General features: G+C 34.2%; 2 protein-coding genes across 5 annotated transcripts; one reads left to right on the top strand and one right to left on the bottom strand.

Moving 5' to 3' along the window:
* Window positions 1-2,720: 2,720 nt before the first annotated feature.
* On the top strand, window positions 2,721-3,917 carry LOC106767130 (caffeoylshikimate esterase). The gene has a single exon (XM_014651964.2). The coding sequence runs from the start codon at window positions 2,759-2,761 to the stop codon at window positions 3,779-3,781; it is 1,023 nt and encodes a 340-aa protein (XP_014507450.2). The 5' UTR covers window positions 2,721-2,758; the 3' UTR covers window positions 3,782-3,917.
* Window positions 3,918-5,278: 1,361 nt separating this feature from the next.
* LOC106768359 (helicase-like transcription factor CHR28) lies at window positions 5,279-13,763 on the bottom strand. Of its 4 annotated transcripts, none has more exons than XM_022783572.1 (13): window positions 13,213-13,763; window positions 11,906-11,984; window positions 11,296-11,730; window positions 10,814-11,185; window positions 10,125-10,684; window positions 9,953-10,024; window positions 9,339-9,416; window positions 8,364-9,246; window positions 7,845-7,975; window positions 7,485-7,706; window positions 6,437-7,063; window positions 6,119-6,328; window positions 5,279-5,738 (listed from the first exon to the last, which is right to left on the bottom strand). In XM_022783572.1, the coding sequence occupies exons 1-13, from the start codon at window positions 13,339-13,341 to the stop codon at window positions 5,634-5,636; spliced, it is 3,903 nt and encodes a 1,300-aa protein (XP_022639293.1). In that variant the 5' UTR covers window positions 13,342-13,763; the 3' UTR covers window positions 5,279-5,633. The 4 variants fall into 4 exon arrangements, with proteins under 4 accessions (XP_022639293.1, XP_022639294.1, XP_014508955.1 ...); XM_022783573.1 differs by having other exon boundaries at window positions 10,910-11,185; XM_014653469.2 differs by having other exon boundaries at window positions 10,125-11,185.
* Window positions 13,764-14,854: the final 1,091 nt, after the last annotated feature.

The raw sequence follows: 14,854 nt of genomic DNA, 5'->3' as shown, positions 1-14,854 counted from the left end.
TTGATTTTAGAGTAGTTTTATGATGCTTTTGATGATTGCTATGACAGGTTTCTGAATTGTACAAATACTGAGTTGAAAAATAAGTGAGAGTCACCATTTCAAGTTCTAAAATATGGATTCAAAGATCCTATAATGGACTTTATTTTACAGGATGTCTTCCTGAGAGTAACTAAGACCCATTTTTTAGTTCAATGTTTGTTAATTCTGGAAACTGTCTTTAATTGAATTCTTTGTATGATTCTTTACTTGGTTGGTTTGATAGATGATAGATTTAGGAAAATTTCTTCATTCTTGCTTCAGTTTTGTATTTTTAGTATTGTTACCATTTGAGATTTACTTTTTAGTCTTGCATTTTAATTTCTCATTATTAGAATTAGGATTTATCATGTTTCGGTTCTTTCCTAAATAGTTCACTTTCTTATTTTAGTTTTTAGCTTATTAGGTTTTGTTTTACAAATTCTTTCTTCATTGTATTTGGTTCATGACAGTAGGTATTAGTTTTCCTTTATTCATACATCATTTAGATAGGTTTAATCATGCATTCACATTTAGTTTCTTTCTTTAGATTTCATTTGCATTTTATTTTTAAAATTCATTTTATTTTCTCCACCTAGTTTTAGTAAATAAATAATTAGGATTAATTCTACAATTTCTAAACTTAACAAGAACTAAGTCCCTAGATTAGACTCTAGGTTGCCCTATACTACATTAGTGGGGAATTTAGGTTTATTGAGTTTTAATGCGACTAAAAAGCAGTTCAACACGCTTCTTTGTTAACGAGCTATTTTGATCATATTGCATATGCATTGTGGGAAGATCAAGTTAGTAATGTTTTTTTTATGATTGATTATTTAAATTTTACATGCAATTGTTATGTGTAAAATTAAGGGGATAATTTTATAGAAAATTTTATTAGATCTTATAATAACAACAATAAAATTAAGATCAAAAGCAATCTCTCAAACTCACTAAATTAACTCATCATGTGTGGAAAAAAATCTAATCAGTTCTAAAGTTATTTGTGTAACTATGCACATTTCTTTTATAAAAGAAGAGAAATCTAACATGAAATTGAAATTCACTTGTGATTTTATAAAATTTAAAGGACAATCTTTCATCTTAGGTACAAAAACTCCAACCACCTACAACTTGATATCAACATAAAATATCTTACTTGTTCAATAATAATAACTAGAGATAAACAAATTCATAAAACAAAAGAAACAAAATAAAATTTAAAAAATAAATAAAAATAGTAAACAAAATAAATTTAAAAGAAATTAAAAACATTAACGTATTTCAAAATCCGAAAGAATACTTAACCTCATTTCAAAATTTAGTAGTATCCTTAACCAAATTTCAAAATACGATAGTATCCTTAAATGGATTTTGAAATTCAATGAATTTCTAAATTGAATTTCAAAGTCCAATGAATTCTTAAATCAGATTTTAAAATTCGGTGAGTTCCTAAATCGAATTACGAAATCCATTGAATTTCTAAATCAGATTTTGAAATCCAATGAACTCATCCAATTTTCAAATTTGATGAGTTCTTAAAGCATATTTCCAAATTTGGTGAGTTTCTAAACCGAATTTTGAAATCTGAAACATTTTTAAATTCAATGAATTACTTAACCGAATTTTGAAATTTATTATTTCTATAAATCATAAATCAGATTCAAAAATTCAGTATTTTTCTTAGAGTTGCGAGGATTAATAAACATAACACCTTCGGCCAGTAAATACATTTGATAAGCAGTAACTATTGTTAGCCTAATTAATTTAACATTTTCTACATATTTAAAAGGACATATTTGACATCACATTAAAATTTGGGGTGCAAAAAGAAAAATTGGAGGTGTAGGCAGAAAGCCTAAAAAGTTACACTTTGTTGGGATTTTTGTGTTTGCTAATATGGGCCACGATGACCAATAAATGGGAGGATTTTACTTGGACTTCATTTGGCAATTTCTTACTGTATTCCATTTTTTTTTTTAAATTCCAATTTATCTTGTTGAAATTATAGTTTTGGATGGTGTAATCCGTAGATTTTTTGGATGATGTAATCTGGAATTCAAAAATATTAATTTTATAAATTTTGAATTATACAATTTGAAATATAGATTTGTATTTTAAATCATATAATTCAAAATGTATTTTAAAAAACAGATATTTTAGTTATACAATCTGAATGCAGATCAACACTCAATTAAACCTACACAAGTATATGTTTATTTTACAAGTATACAAGTTATTGAGTTAAATAGTTTCAATAGTTTTGCTTAATTAAAAGCATTCTAGTATAATTTAAATCCCTCTAATATTGTATTGTCAAAATAAATATAAAAGTTAAATATATTTAATTCTTTAATTTTTTTAAAAAATTTTAGTATATTTTAATCACAAACTTAAAAAATAATAAATATAATTCTTTTAATTTAATTATACTAATTTCTTTTTAAAGTAATATTTGAATTGTTTACGTAATTTAATACATTACCACTTTAATGTTAATGTTAGTTAATAAAGATGTTTGATATATTAAAAAATTGAAATTTATTAAATTAAAAAGATTATATTTAATTATTTTTAAACTTATTTATTATTAAATTTAAAATAAATATATAAAACAAATTCTAATATTTTATTAACGTAAAATAAAAGCATACTTAACCTTGTATCCTTAGTGACTCTACAAGTAGATTTAATAATTGTGGGGTGCAAGAAGCAATAAAGTTGATAGATGATGGGTTAAGGGATGAAAGAAAGCAGAAGTGTTATGGAAAAGAGTTTGGTGAGAAGAATGGAAGAAGAGGAAAAGCTTATGCAATCTTACCCTCACTATTGGGGATTCACCCCAGAACAAGACTACTACAACCAGAATGGAATCAGAGCTACAAAATCGGACTTCAGGACGGCGCGTGGCCTCAAGCTCTTTACAAGATCATGGCTTCCAAACCCTACCATCACCCCACGCGCCCTCGTCTTCATGGTCCACGGCTACGGCAACGACATCTCCTGGACCTTCCAAGCCACCCCCATCTTCCTCGCCCAATCGGGGTTCGCCTGCTTCGCCGTCGACCTCCAAGGCCACGGCCACTCCGAAGGCCTTAAAGCCTTCGTCCCCTCCGTAAACCTCGTCGCACACGATTGCCTCTCCTTCTTCAACTCTATCAAACAACAAAACCCTCAATTCCAACACCTCCCCTCTTTCCTCTTCGGCGAGTCCATGGGCGCCGCCATCTGCCTCCTCATCCACTTCCTCTCCCCTGAACCCTTCAACGGCGCCGTTTTAGTCGCCCCCATGTGCAAAATCTCCGACAGTGTCAGACCCAGATGGCCCATTCCTCAGATCCTCACCTTTCTCGCCAGATTCTTCCCCACTCTCCCCATCGTCCCCACCCCCGATCTCCTCTTCAAGTCCGTCAAGGTTCCCCGCAAGAAACTCATCGCCAACATGAACCCTTTGAGATATCGCGGAAAGCCTAGATTGGGCACCGTCGTCGAACTTTTAAGGGTGACCGACTTCCTCAATCAAAGGCTCTCTGATGTCAACCTTCCTTTCATTGTCTTGCACGGCAGCGCCGATGCTGTCACCGACCCCGATGTGAGTAGGGAGTTGTACCGCGAAGCCAGGAGCCTCGATAAGAGCATCAAGGTTTACGAAGGGATGATGCATTCCTTGCTGTTCGGAGAGACCGATGAAAATGTTGAGATTGTAAGGAACGATGTTCTGTCGTGGCTTCTCGCTAGGTCTGGTGGGGAAACAAGACTTCAATGACGAAGATTTCAAGGTTCTGTTTTGTTAATTGTGTTGATGCAACACCAAAATGTGAACTGTACTGTCCATTTCATCCAACAATTCTAATTTATGAATATATGAATGCAAGAAATTTATTCACTTCATCGTTTCTGTATGGGCAAGCAAATCATGAACAAGAGCTACTACTTTTGGCTTTCATACATAGCTTAACCTTACCGGTAGTTTTCTGGAAAAAAAAAAAAAAATCTAAAGGTTAATGCTATTATGCTCACACATGTATGTGAACCAAACTTTGACATTCGATATTTTATTTAAATGATAAAATTTTATTTGAGAATTTTATGTAAATTAAGTCACCAATTTAGGTTGATATTTTTTTTTTATAGATAATTAAATTTGGGTTTTCTTATTTATATCATATAATTTATAATTATAGTTTATCATGTGTTTATATAATTTTAATTTTAATTAAGAATTTTTCAATTAGTAATGTAACTTTTCACGAAGAAACAAATCACAAAATGGGAGGCTTAGCTATAGTAAAATAATGCATTTATTCAATTACTTTTTATAGATTGATGTTGCTTAAGCAATAGACATTATATTATTTATATGAGATATTATTAATAAATACATTTATCTTTAGATTATTAGAGCAGGTTCTCTATTTATTTAATCGTTGAGTCGACCCTTTTGATTGCAAGTTGCAGCTCTGCAACGAAATTCAGATTTTTGAGTATTGTTTGGTTAATTTGGTTTCTTTAGGATTTAGAGAGTTCATAGAACGAAAGGGAGACCTTTTAAATTCTTCAGAAACTACTACTGGATGCTAAAGTACAAATTCACCAAAACGGAAGGATGCTAGTATTCTGTGAGGGAAACCAAAAATGCTAAAGTACATATTCGTTTTTGTTCATATGAACAGATTTTCAAATCTGCACTACTTTTTGTTTATTCTTTAACATTTATGATGTCGAAGTAATTATAATTTCCTACACTCATGTCTTAATTATACGAAACTCCACAAACCAGAAATATTAGATCAACATGATTATAGTATAGAAAAATCGTAGCTTTACAAAACCACTAACAGATTACTCAATAAATTTACAGTTCCAGGTAATCGTAAGGTGTACATGAAGCAAGAGATGTATAATGGATTAAATTTAAATACATGTGCCCATAGTTTTTTCTTCTATTTTTACGAATGCACTTTCCGACACAGTTTTTAGTGGATTCTCTGTTATTGACTGAGAATTAATAGAAATAATAAAAAAAAAATTGATAAACACCACAACTTATTTTAAGCACTCTGTTTTTAGTCTTTAAATTAAAATTACACTCTTAACATAATCCTCGGACTTAGAAAATCGAGTTTCGAACATTTTTATAGTCTAATCTTCAAATACGGAATCACCTTAAATTGATTAATTTATTAAAACGAAAATTAAATATTGTATAATGGAATATTTTGAAATTCATAAGAGATTTATTAGACATTGGACTCAAAAGATGGAGAGAAAAATTCTATATAATTTACAATGAAAAGAAACAATCCATGAAATGTTTCTATGTTGCTATATATGTTTCTGCTCTCTACATATCCTACAATGATGCGAGATTTAACTAAAACTTCCAGTTCAAAGAATGAAACATCTCATTCTAAACATAAACATTTCATATAATCTTCAAGTCATGAGTTAATACGGACCTTGTTACTACTTGCAATCCTTTGTTAGAAAATTTGTTTCTGGTTTCTTCAGCAGTCGGCAGAAAGAAACCGAAGATAATACCATGCCCCCACCCCACCCCAGGTAAAAAATCAGCAATCCAAAAAATGTTGACTATATCTGTAAATATGTACGTCTAATCACATCATGAACAAATATTTTAAATCATCCACAGTGAGGCGACTCTGACGATCACCAGTTCCATCCTCCCCAAAGGCAGATGCAACCATCGTTCTCTTCTTTTGCTGCAAGAACATGTCAGATTTAAAATGCAATCAGGACACTTTTTATTCAGATGGCTCCAACCAAATTGTTGTTATGCAAAAGACAACACATTATTCAGCTCAAATAATTATTATTCACACACATGGTATATTTTAAGCATTCAAACCCTAAAAAACAAAAAAAGTGTAGGCGCCATTGACTAACTGTGCAGAAGCATTCTAATCTCCTGCCAGGAACACTATTTAAAACACTAACTTTCCCCCTCAACAAATCATTATAGCTTAAAAAACCAACCGTATAAACACAATTTCACTTAGGTGCTAACTAGAACAGTATAAACCGCATCCTAGAACTCAACGCAGAGTTACTAAAAGCAACGTACTATGGCTCAAAAAATTACCTGCAGAGCTAGAATTCGATCTTCAACTGTATCTTTCACAGTTAATCTCAAGACAGTCACAGGACGAGTCTGTCCAATTCGATGTGCTCTATCTATTGCTTGGTCTTCAGTTGTAGGATTCCACCATAAATCTAGCATAAGAACATGACAAGCTACCACCAAGTTTAGACCAAGACTGGCAGCCTTCAAAGACATAATTATAACTGATACCTACAAGACAGCACGTCAAACTTCATCATTCAATGCATCTGGCTGCCATATTATGCCGTGGGAACAAGAAATTGAATCATGATTTAAGGGATCTGCAATTTTACTAACCTCGGGAAGAGTGTTAAAATCTTTAACAGCTTTATCTCTGGCAACAACCGACATTGTTCCATCAAGCCTTCTATAATTAATCGAAGATTTCTTGAGACACTCTTCAAGCAAATCTAGCATCCTCGTCCACTGAGAAAACACTATAGCTTTCTCCCCTACGACAGTAACTGAATCACTATGGTATCTATTCTCATCAGACAAATTTTGACACTCATGAGAATTAATTGAGGATTTCCCATTTTCAGCATCCGAGGAGTTCCCAGGGCAATCATTATCTTCCCTCAAAGTGCTATTCTCAGAAGTGCTTTTTGATGTATAGAACTGTGGCTTACGCAGTGATTTCAAAACCTCAAGTGCAGCCTTTATTTTTGAAGATTCATATGACTGACTTTGAGACCAAGGCTCAAATTCTTCCACTTCAGAAGCAGGGCAACCAGGTGAATTATCACAACCCTGGTCAGAAAGACAATTGTTCAGAGTGACTTTTGAGAATACTCTAGATGTGCTCAGTCGAACTTTGCAATTTGCAGCAGGGCACTGGTTGTCATCACCAGTAAGATGTTCACATATGCATTGGTTACAGAAAACATGACCACAAACTGAAACAAATGCATCTTCCGGAGGATCCTGTCCAGAAAACAAGTATTAGGAAAGGTACATCCGAGGAGTTCGGGAGGACCTATACTGTGGCAGAAAATACACTTAATGTGGACGATACACGCATGCAACAATGATACAAGTCCTTTAACCTCAACTCAAGTAAGGATGATAAAAATAATTCTCAATCACCCTTCTCCGATTTCCGCAAGGGAATAAGTTATAAGATTAAACTACACCTTTTCCACTCCATTCACTTTTACTTCACTCAAGTTTACTTTTAAAGCTGCTCTAACCCCTTACAAGCACAATCTACAAGTCTACGACCTTAAGAACTAATATACAACTAGAGAAAACCAGTTTATATTCAAGCAAAAAAATAACCAACACACACAGATGAGCAGTCAGACAAATCCAATTTTATAAATACCAAAGGATGGTCAATACATACCTTACAAATGCTACAGAGGGCCAAAGAAGCCTCTAAACATTGCAGAAGAGAGATTTGTTTTTCCTGAGGAAGTGTCTTTGCCATCTCAACCGAATATCTCCATAGAGAGTTTGAATTGTATCGCTTGACAAGCAAAGGATGATCACAAGCTTGTCTAAGGCGCAGGAGCATTAGCAAAATGTTGACATAATTTTGCTTGACAGTGCCAGCATCAGCGTATTCCTGACATGACATTACATCACATACATGTAAATAGTGGACTTCAAATATGGCTTAACAAGATTTGGGTTGGAAAATAGGCTCAACCAAACAAAATATTGCAAGTCTCATAAAGCTTACTATCTAAAGGAAAGACCATACCTGGAACTGTGCACGTGAATCAGCCTCTAGTTTGTAATAGAAATCACGTTCCTCAGTTGAAAAATCAACCTTTTTCAGCTCTATATATTTAGGCGGCAAGGAAATAATAGGTTCCCCGTCAAGAAGTGTACCTGAAGAAAAATAGTATCACTTGGTTACACTGGCAAATTTGAAATCCATAGAACTACTGATTGCTTAGAGGAATGAGCTCAAGAACAATGCACTGGCTACTAACAAGACAGGAAAAGGGAAACTATAAAATGATAAATTATCTAATTCTATCCAATGCCTAAAATTCTATCCATGTAATAAAGCATACAAAATTGAAATGATAATTTTATATCTTGAGAAAAAGGAAATGGTTATATAATTTTGGAAAAAGCTGTATACACAAAATCTGATAATCAACTTTATCATTTGTTATGGATGAATAAGATGGAAAACTAGGAAATAACTAATAATTATAGCCTACTCTTTTGTTGCCGCAAAGTTCATGCATTCAAATTAATCAAATCTCACCTTTGGTCCGGCGTAACATTATAGTCTTCAAGACAGCTTGTAGCTTTCTATATCCGTTTGCTGGATCTCTGCTAATTCGATTCTTAATTTTAGAACAAAATGATGTATAGACATCATAAGGGTCATATCTTAGAAATCTGAAGTAACTGTAGAGATCGTCAATTGCATTCTGGATAGGAGTCCCTGACAAACACCATCTTCGCTTTGCCCGAAGACCCCAACAGGCCCTTGCAACTTGAGTTTTGTGATTCTTTATACTTTGTGCCTCATCCAAGACAACCCTAAACCAAGCCACCTTTGCAAGCGGGCGAGCATTAGTTTCAAGAACTGTTCCATCTGATCTCTTCTTACCATTTTTACTAGAATTAGAGGGACTTTTTCTTTTCCTACTCGGTACAGCATGATCTTCAACATTTCCTTTTTCCTCATCATCTTTGTCAGCTGAAGGCTGCTTAGGAACCTCCATGCTGACAATGGAATAAGTTGTTAGAACAACATCATACTTTGCAACCTCATAAGGATCTTTTGTCCGATTGCTTCCATGGTATACTAGCACAGAGATTTTTGTTTGACTAGTTACCTTGCTACGCAATTCCTCTGCCCATTGACGTAGGACACTAGTGGGACAAACAATAAGGGTCCCGGCAGATGGCCTTCCCTTTGCTTGGTTTTGCAAATTCATACTCTTGATTGGATGTCTACTTGACTCATCCTCACAAATATTAGATTCTTCCTTTACTCTACCGTTCTGAGGAAGCACATCATCATCCACATCCAGATTCAGAGAATCCAATTCACTTTTGTGGGCATTGGTGCCCCCATTAGGTAATGGAGGTCTTTCCTTTAATATTAATGCAATCGTTGATACTGTTTTTCCAAGTCCCTACAAGAAAAAAGACTTTAACTCACTAAGGCTAAGAGAATTACATCTAATCAATTACTTATAATCTCATATTAACACTGCAGACAACTAACCTGATCATCTGCAAGAATTCCTCCAGAGCAATTAAAACTTGATGCTTCCTTTTGAACCATCCATGATAAAGCAATTCTCTAACCAGGACAATCACAATTAGTTGGAATCTTCAATGTCCCAATTATATATACAAAGCAAGTTATCAGAACAGCTAAGGAAAAATAGGATTAAGTTTACAAAGGATCAGGTCGGCAATCAGAATTAGACACATGAAGAGCACATAGGAGTTCTTGTCCTGTATGATCCAACAAGACATAATTTTCAAAGAATACACACTTTTTTTTTTGTAAAAATGAGTGATAAGATCACTACTTGTTTGTCACATGAATCTGTGATTCTAGTCTCAACAATCTTATTCCTGAGGAAAGTTGAATTCTTTTTATTGTCAGACGAAATAATTATTAGAACAATTTGTCAAGGAAATGAACCGAAATACATGACAATGAACTTCAGGATAAAGGTGCCTTTGACACTTCACATATTTAAAGACAATGAGAAGGTGTTCAAGCGTGAGTGTGTGACATACGATAAGTATTGATATGATTGATTCATTCACTCACTGAATAAGTCATAGAAGTTTTCTATTTTCAAAATATTGGACAAGAAAATTAACCTGATGCCTTAAAAGAGGAACTGCCAACAACCCTTCTGGTAGACTAACCTCTGACCTTGGCTGAGATAGATCCTACAACAAACCACTGAAGAGTTAAGTGCAGTGGCAGAAGAATATTTTCATATCTGCCAACAGATACAAAGGATAAAAACCATAAAATGAAGAAGCCAACCTGCAATGCAACCCGTAATATATTACGCTCATCACATGCCTTCAGCCTAGTACTTCCAACCATGTAAGACTGAGATTCAGCGTATCTAGACGATTGAGAAATATTAGAGGAATTTCCACTGATTGTAGATCGACTTGTCGGAGCAGGATGACTGATGTCTTCAATAATGCAAACATCAGGGTCTTCCTCGACATGGAAATTCTCAAATTTTCCTTTTGAAAGATGAGAATCAGCAAGTTTATGTTGAACCCCTCCTTCTCTCTTAACACAACCAAACTGCTTCTCACTGGTAATTAGTGCCTGGGCATGGGGCCAAGATATATTTGCAGCTTGTAAATTCAAATTGTCCACATTTTCTTGAAAACTAGCAATTCTACCATTGCTATCTTGATATTGATTTGATATCCCAGACATAACTGCATAATTATCCTCATTCTCATAAAATTGGTAAGCCTGAGACCCTATAGAAGAAAAAATATCAGGTGTTTGTCTCACCGATTGGCCTACATTGAACTTAGCATCCTGATAATGGTCTCCATATGGTACGTATGAATCATAAGCTGAAAGAGACAATGATGGCAGGTCATCAAAATTAACTTTTCTAGAATGAAAAGATGGATAAACATTATCAGTTAAATCTTGAAAAGACGTCCACCCAGTAGTGTTTGAGGGCATGCCACTACTCATACATGTAATATCAGAATTTAACTCCACACTTTTGGCCTTCATGTTATTCATCATTTCGTCATTTGGCAATTGAGAGCAAAAACCATTTGGAAAAATACCAAGAGAAGTGTCAGCAACAAAGGGTCCACTATGCATTCCCTCGTAATAAGTTGAAGATCCATGGTAGTCAATGAAATCACTGGAACCATGAGAACCTTGACCAATAGTAGAATCAGGTGAAGTTGCAACATGCAAAAATCTATCAGCATCCATAAATGCTTCAAAAGATGTACACGAATCATTTTCCTGTTGCCCAGAAACTCCTCCAGTGGTGTCTTCAACATAACCTTCGATATTTATATCATCATTGTCAACTATAGAACTGATTGAAGTATCTACAAGTAAAAAATATAATCAGATTGTTGCTCAATTTTAAAATATATAATGGTCTAAAGTAAAATTTTGAGATTCTTCACAACCATATCCAAGTGAAGATTTCACATACTTTCAAATTCAACATCCTCGCGGAAATGCTTGAATTGGATCTCATTTTCACCTTTCCACAGACTTGGATTCAAATTATCTCTACAAATTGATATATCTTTTGACTGTGCCTCAGGGAAACTTGATTCCACACTGCAAGCAGGTACCTCATGTTTAGAGACTCTGGTCCTCTCTGTGCAGAAAACCTCATCACTTTCACCTGGGGAGAGGGAGTTACTGAGATTACCGGGAAATGCATTTGGAGAGGAGCACGCCTGGGATTGAGGTCCCTCGTTTTCAGGTTCAATATCAAGCCAAGAATTTTCTACAGAATCAGATACACCAACTGAACCTCTGACACCGGAATCCGAGCCATCTGAGCAGAACGGAGAACAACTCGTGACTGAATCTGCAAAGCCCAGCCTAGAAAACTGTTGTTCTTCTAACACTTGAGACCCTAATGAAAATGAAAAGGAATCCATCCAAAGCAAGACATAATATCAGGAATTTGATTTTACATCCATGATTCAAATTAACTCATGAACCATAATGTCCAGTTCTCCTCATTCACAGCCAATTGCAACCAAAATACATAAGTTATATAAGACTTAAAAACAAAGATATCTACATACCATTTTGTATCTGAAATGAGTCATGAGTTCCAGATTCACTGGGTGAAACATTTTTTGATGAAGAATCATCGGGAATTTTCTGCTAGGACATAACATAAAAAGGTATAAGGATAATATGAAGCATGAAAAGGCAAGAAGGAAACTGAAAAAGTTAGATGATTGTTTCAATTTTGTTTTCAAATAAAAAAATTGAAATGCAAAATATGCCCAGTTATTTTTGAATATATAGTGACAGACAACACAGCTTCCCAAACTCCAAGCACAACGCCAAACCTCTATCTTTATCTTCATTAGAACTAAAACACAACCCCACTCCACAATATGAAAACAACAACAAAAAAGCCTTATCCCACTAAGTGAGGTCAGTTATATGAATCACACTATCATAAAAACAGAATAACAACACAGTAATAGAACCAAATACCCTTCATTGTTTTGCTAAGAAATTTAAAAAAATGAAAGCTTTAAAATAATTTAACACTTTTTATCTTCTTAACAGAACAATACAGAAGAAATATGCCCTAGTATCCAAAATGACGAATTTAACAGCATAACATACATGACCCAAGTCCAAGACAAAATGACACAATTTTCACTAGCAACGATAATTACATTGGTTACTTATCATCTTTAAAATGTAAGAAATGGTTTTTCGGAGGATTGGAGGGCAGACCTTCACACTTTAAGTGGAACTAAGTGACACAGGCACAGATGGATTGACACGTCACTGGCATTTCCCATTGTCAAGTGAATGTGAATACAAACACAGAAGCAATGAAGTTCGAAAACTAAGTAAATAATAACGTGTGCTAGAAATTTTTTCTAAGAATCACTTCAAAGCTACTTACCACACTCCTTGCATGAATTGACCTTCCGTTTTTTTTTCTTTTACCAAAATCGTTCCTAGGAACACAAATCTCATGCTTTTCGAGCACAAATTTGTCATGTTAATAACCATTTCATAAATTTCTTACTTTCGATGAACTAGAGAATAAATAATCAAATAAAGTGTCAAATTAAACAATAGTTACCTAAAGAAAAATAATTATTACTGGTTAAACAAATTTAAACAACAGGCCTTCCAGTTCTGAGCAGATTACATCATCAATTCAACAAAGTAAAATAAACAAATCTTCTGAGATCGAATGACAGAATTGACTTTGTCACTGCACAGAAGCTTCAAGTCTTCTATCACAGGATACTTCGTCTGTCACGATTCAATTACTAATTCGGTTTTCACAGCAACCTCACTAACACAGTCACACACACAGCATTCTCTGTTCCGCAAGAGGAAAAAAAAACCCTACCTCCAAAAAATCACAATCATCGTCTTCATCGAGAACCTTCTGAACGGTGTTCATATCTATATAAAACATGTCATCGTCGTCATCATCACCATGGAACAGTTTCGAAAAGTCGACATCATCATCCGCCATGACACCGCCGCAAAAACCCTAATCCCGGTTCCTTAAACTGCGAAAAAAACGACACTGAAACAGAAGCAAAACCTCGTCCCCAAATCGCATAGCGGAGAATTCAGAGAAACAAAGTGTGAAATCGAAGAAAGATTGCGGAGTCAGCTATGGATGGTTCGGTTTCTTGGAAGCTTCGACTTTTCGTCCCAATTTAGGAGCCAAGAGTCAGAAAAGGCAAAAGAAAAAATAAAAATGAGAGAGAGAATGGTAAAACGTGAAGAACGCCTGTGTGCGCAGTTTAAATACCGTTTGGGTTCGTTACGGAAGAGAGTGTGCGCATGTTAAGAAGGCTTATCATTGGTCTGCTCTATTCCTTATTCATACTGCAACTTCCCTGTTGTTGACCAGAAAGAAGTACGCAAATACTCTCACGCGTTGCATGCGCGTGTTCTCCTCTCAAAAAATAAATAAACATAACCTCATAGGAAGTTACATAGATCACGCAAATAGGTGAAAGTGAAAGGATAGGGTTAAGGAAGGAATTGATCACGGGTGTGCATGCTATTACCTACTTGTCAAAAGCAGAGAAAAAAATAAAGTGCTGTTTGGTTAATTGCTTAATTTGAACAAGTTGCTGTGGTGGTCCAATCTTTTTTATCATTTTATATTATCATAAATCTCATTCTTTTACTTCATTTTTGTTGCCCTTGAGTCAGATTAGCACCTCCTTTATTCTCCTACTTCACCTTTTACACATTTCCAAGGGACATCACAAAATTTAATTTTTCATATTATCAATTTTTGATTGAGAAAATAATATAATATTATGTACTAAAGTTTTAGTGTGATTTCTTGGTATTTGCGCAACCTTAAGGGACTGTTCTTGTCCCTTTATATCATATGATGTTCCGCCTTACAGATTGTGGTGATTTTGAATTGAAAACAGACAAAAAACAAATTGCGTTAATTTCAAACTATTAATAATGTTTTCATGATGGAGGGAAAAGTACTTTGCTCCAAAACAGGAAAGACTTTCTATCCTACACAACGTTTGATAAATTTATCATATTTCAAAATGTCATCATTCTCATATGACTAAATTTTGTTTAATTTTAGCTGAATAAATGAATTCCCAACTTAAAAAATTTATATTGCATATCTAGGACGAGCAATTATGAAGAATAATCGATTGATTATATATAATATCATGTTTATGTTGGGTCATAATTGAGTTAACACTGATTATTTGGCTAATAATCTAGTAGAATCAAAAATATTTTATTAAAGATATTGAGAATAAAATAATTAAGAATATCTAATTAAAGATATTGATAAAGTTGTTTATGAACAACCGGATTTTAAGATAAATCTGTTTATATTTTATTGGGCTTGTGATAACCTAAATGCAGGATCAAGGCTGAAAGTCAGGTACGTTCCATGTTCTACTCACATTCAACTCATACTCTCAAATACCAAATAGTGATAACCATTCACTAAATATTAAGAGTCGAGGCTCTTCAATACACGCCTAACT

Source organism: Vigna radiata, chromosome 7, assembly GCF_000741045.1.
Source record: "Vigna radiata var. radiata cultivar VC1973A chromosome 7, Vradiata_ver6, whole genome shotgun sequence".
Classification (NCBI taxonomy): Eukaryota; Viridiplantae; Streptophyta; class Magnoliopsida; order Fabales; family Fabaceae; genus Vigna; species Vigna radiata.
The sequence above is the reverse complement of the archived record's forward strand: the minus strand, read 5'-3'. Positions and strand labels throughout refer to the sequence as shown.

What these genes read in the sequence shown, in the direction of transcription:
- LOC106768359 (XM_014653469.2), bottom strand. Translation starts at nt 13,341, where the DNA reads ATGGCGGATGATGATGTCGACTTTTCGAAACTGTTCCATGGTGATGAT. An exon ending in CGAGGATGTTGAATTTGAAA is followed by an intron (nt 11,186 to 11,295) that starts GTATGTGAAATC and finishes TTTTACTTGTAG; the next exon opens with ATACTTCAATCAGTTCTATA. An exon ending in ATTCACGTGCACAGTTCCAG is followed by an intron (nt 7,707 to 7,844) that starts GTATGGTCTTTC and finishes ATGTCATGTCAG; the next exon opens with GAATACGCTGATGCTGGCAC.
- LOC106767130 (XM_014651964.2), top strand. Translation starts at nt 2,759, where the DNA reads ATGAAAGAAAGCAGAAGTGTTATGGAAAAGAGTTTGGTGAGAAGAATG.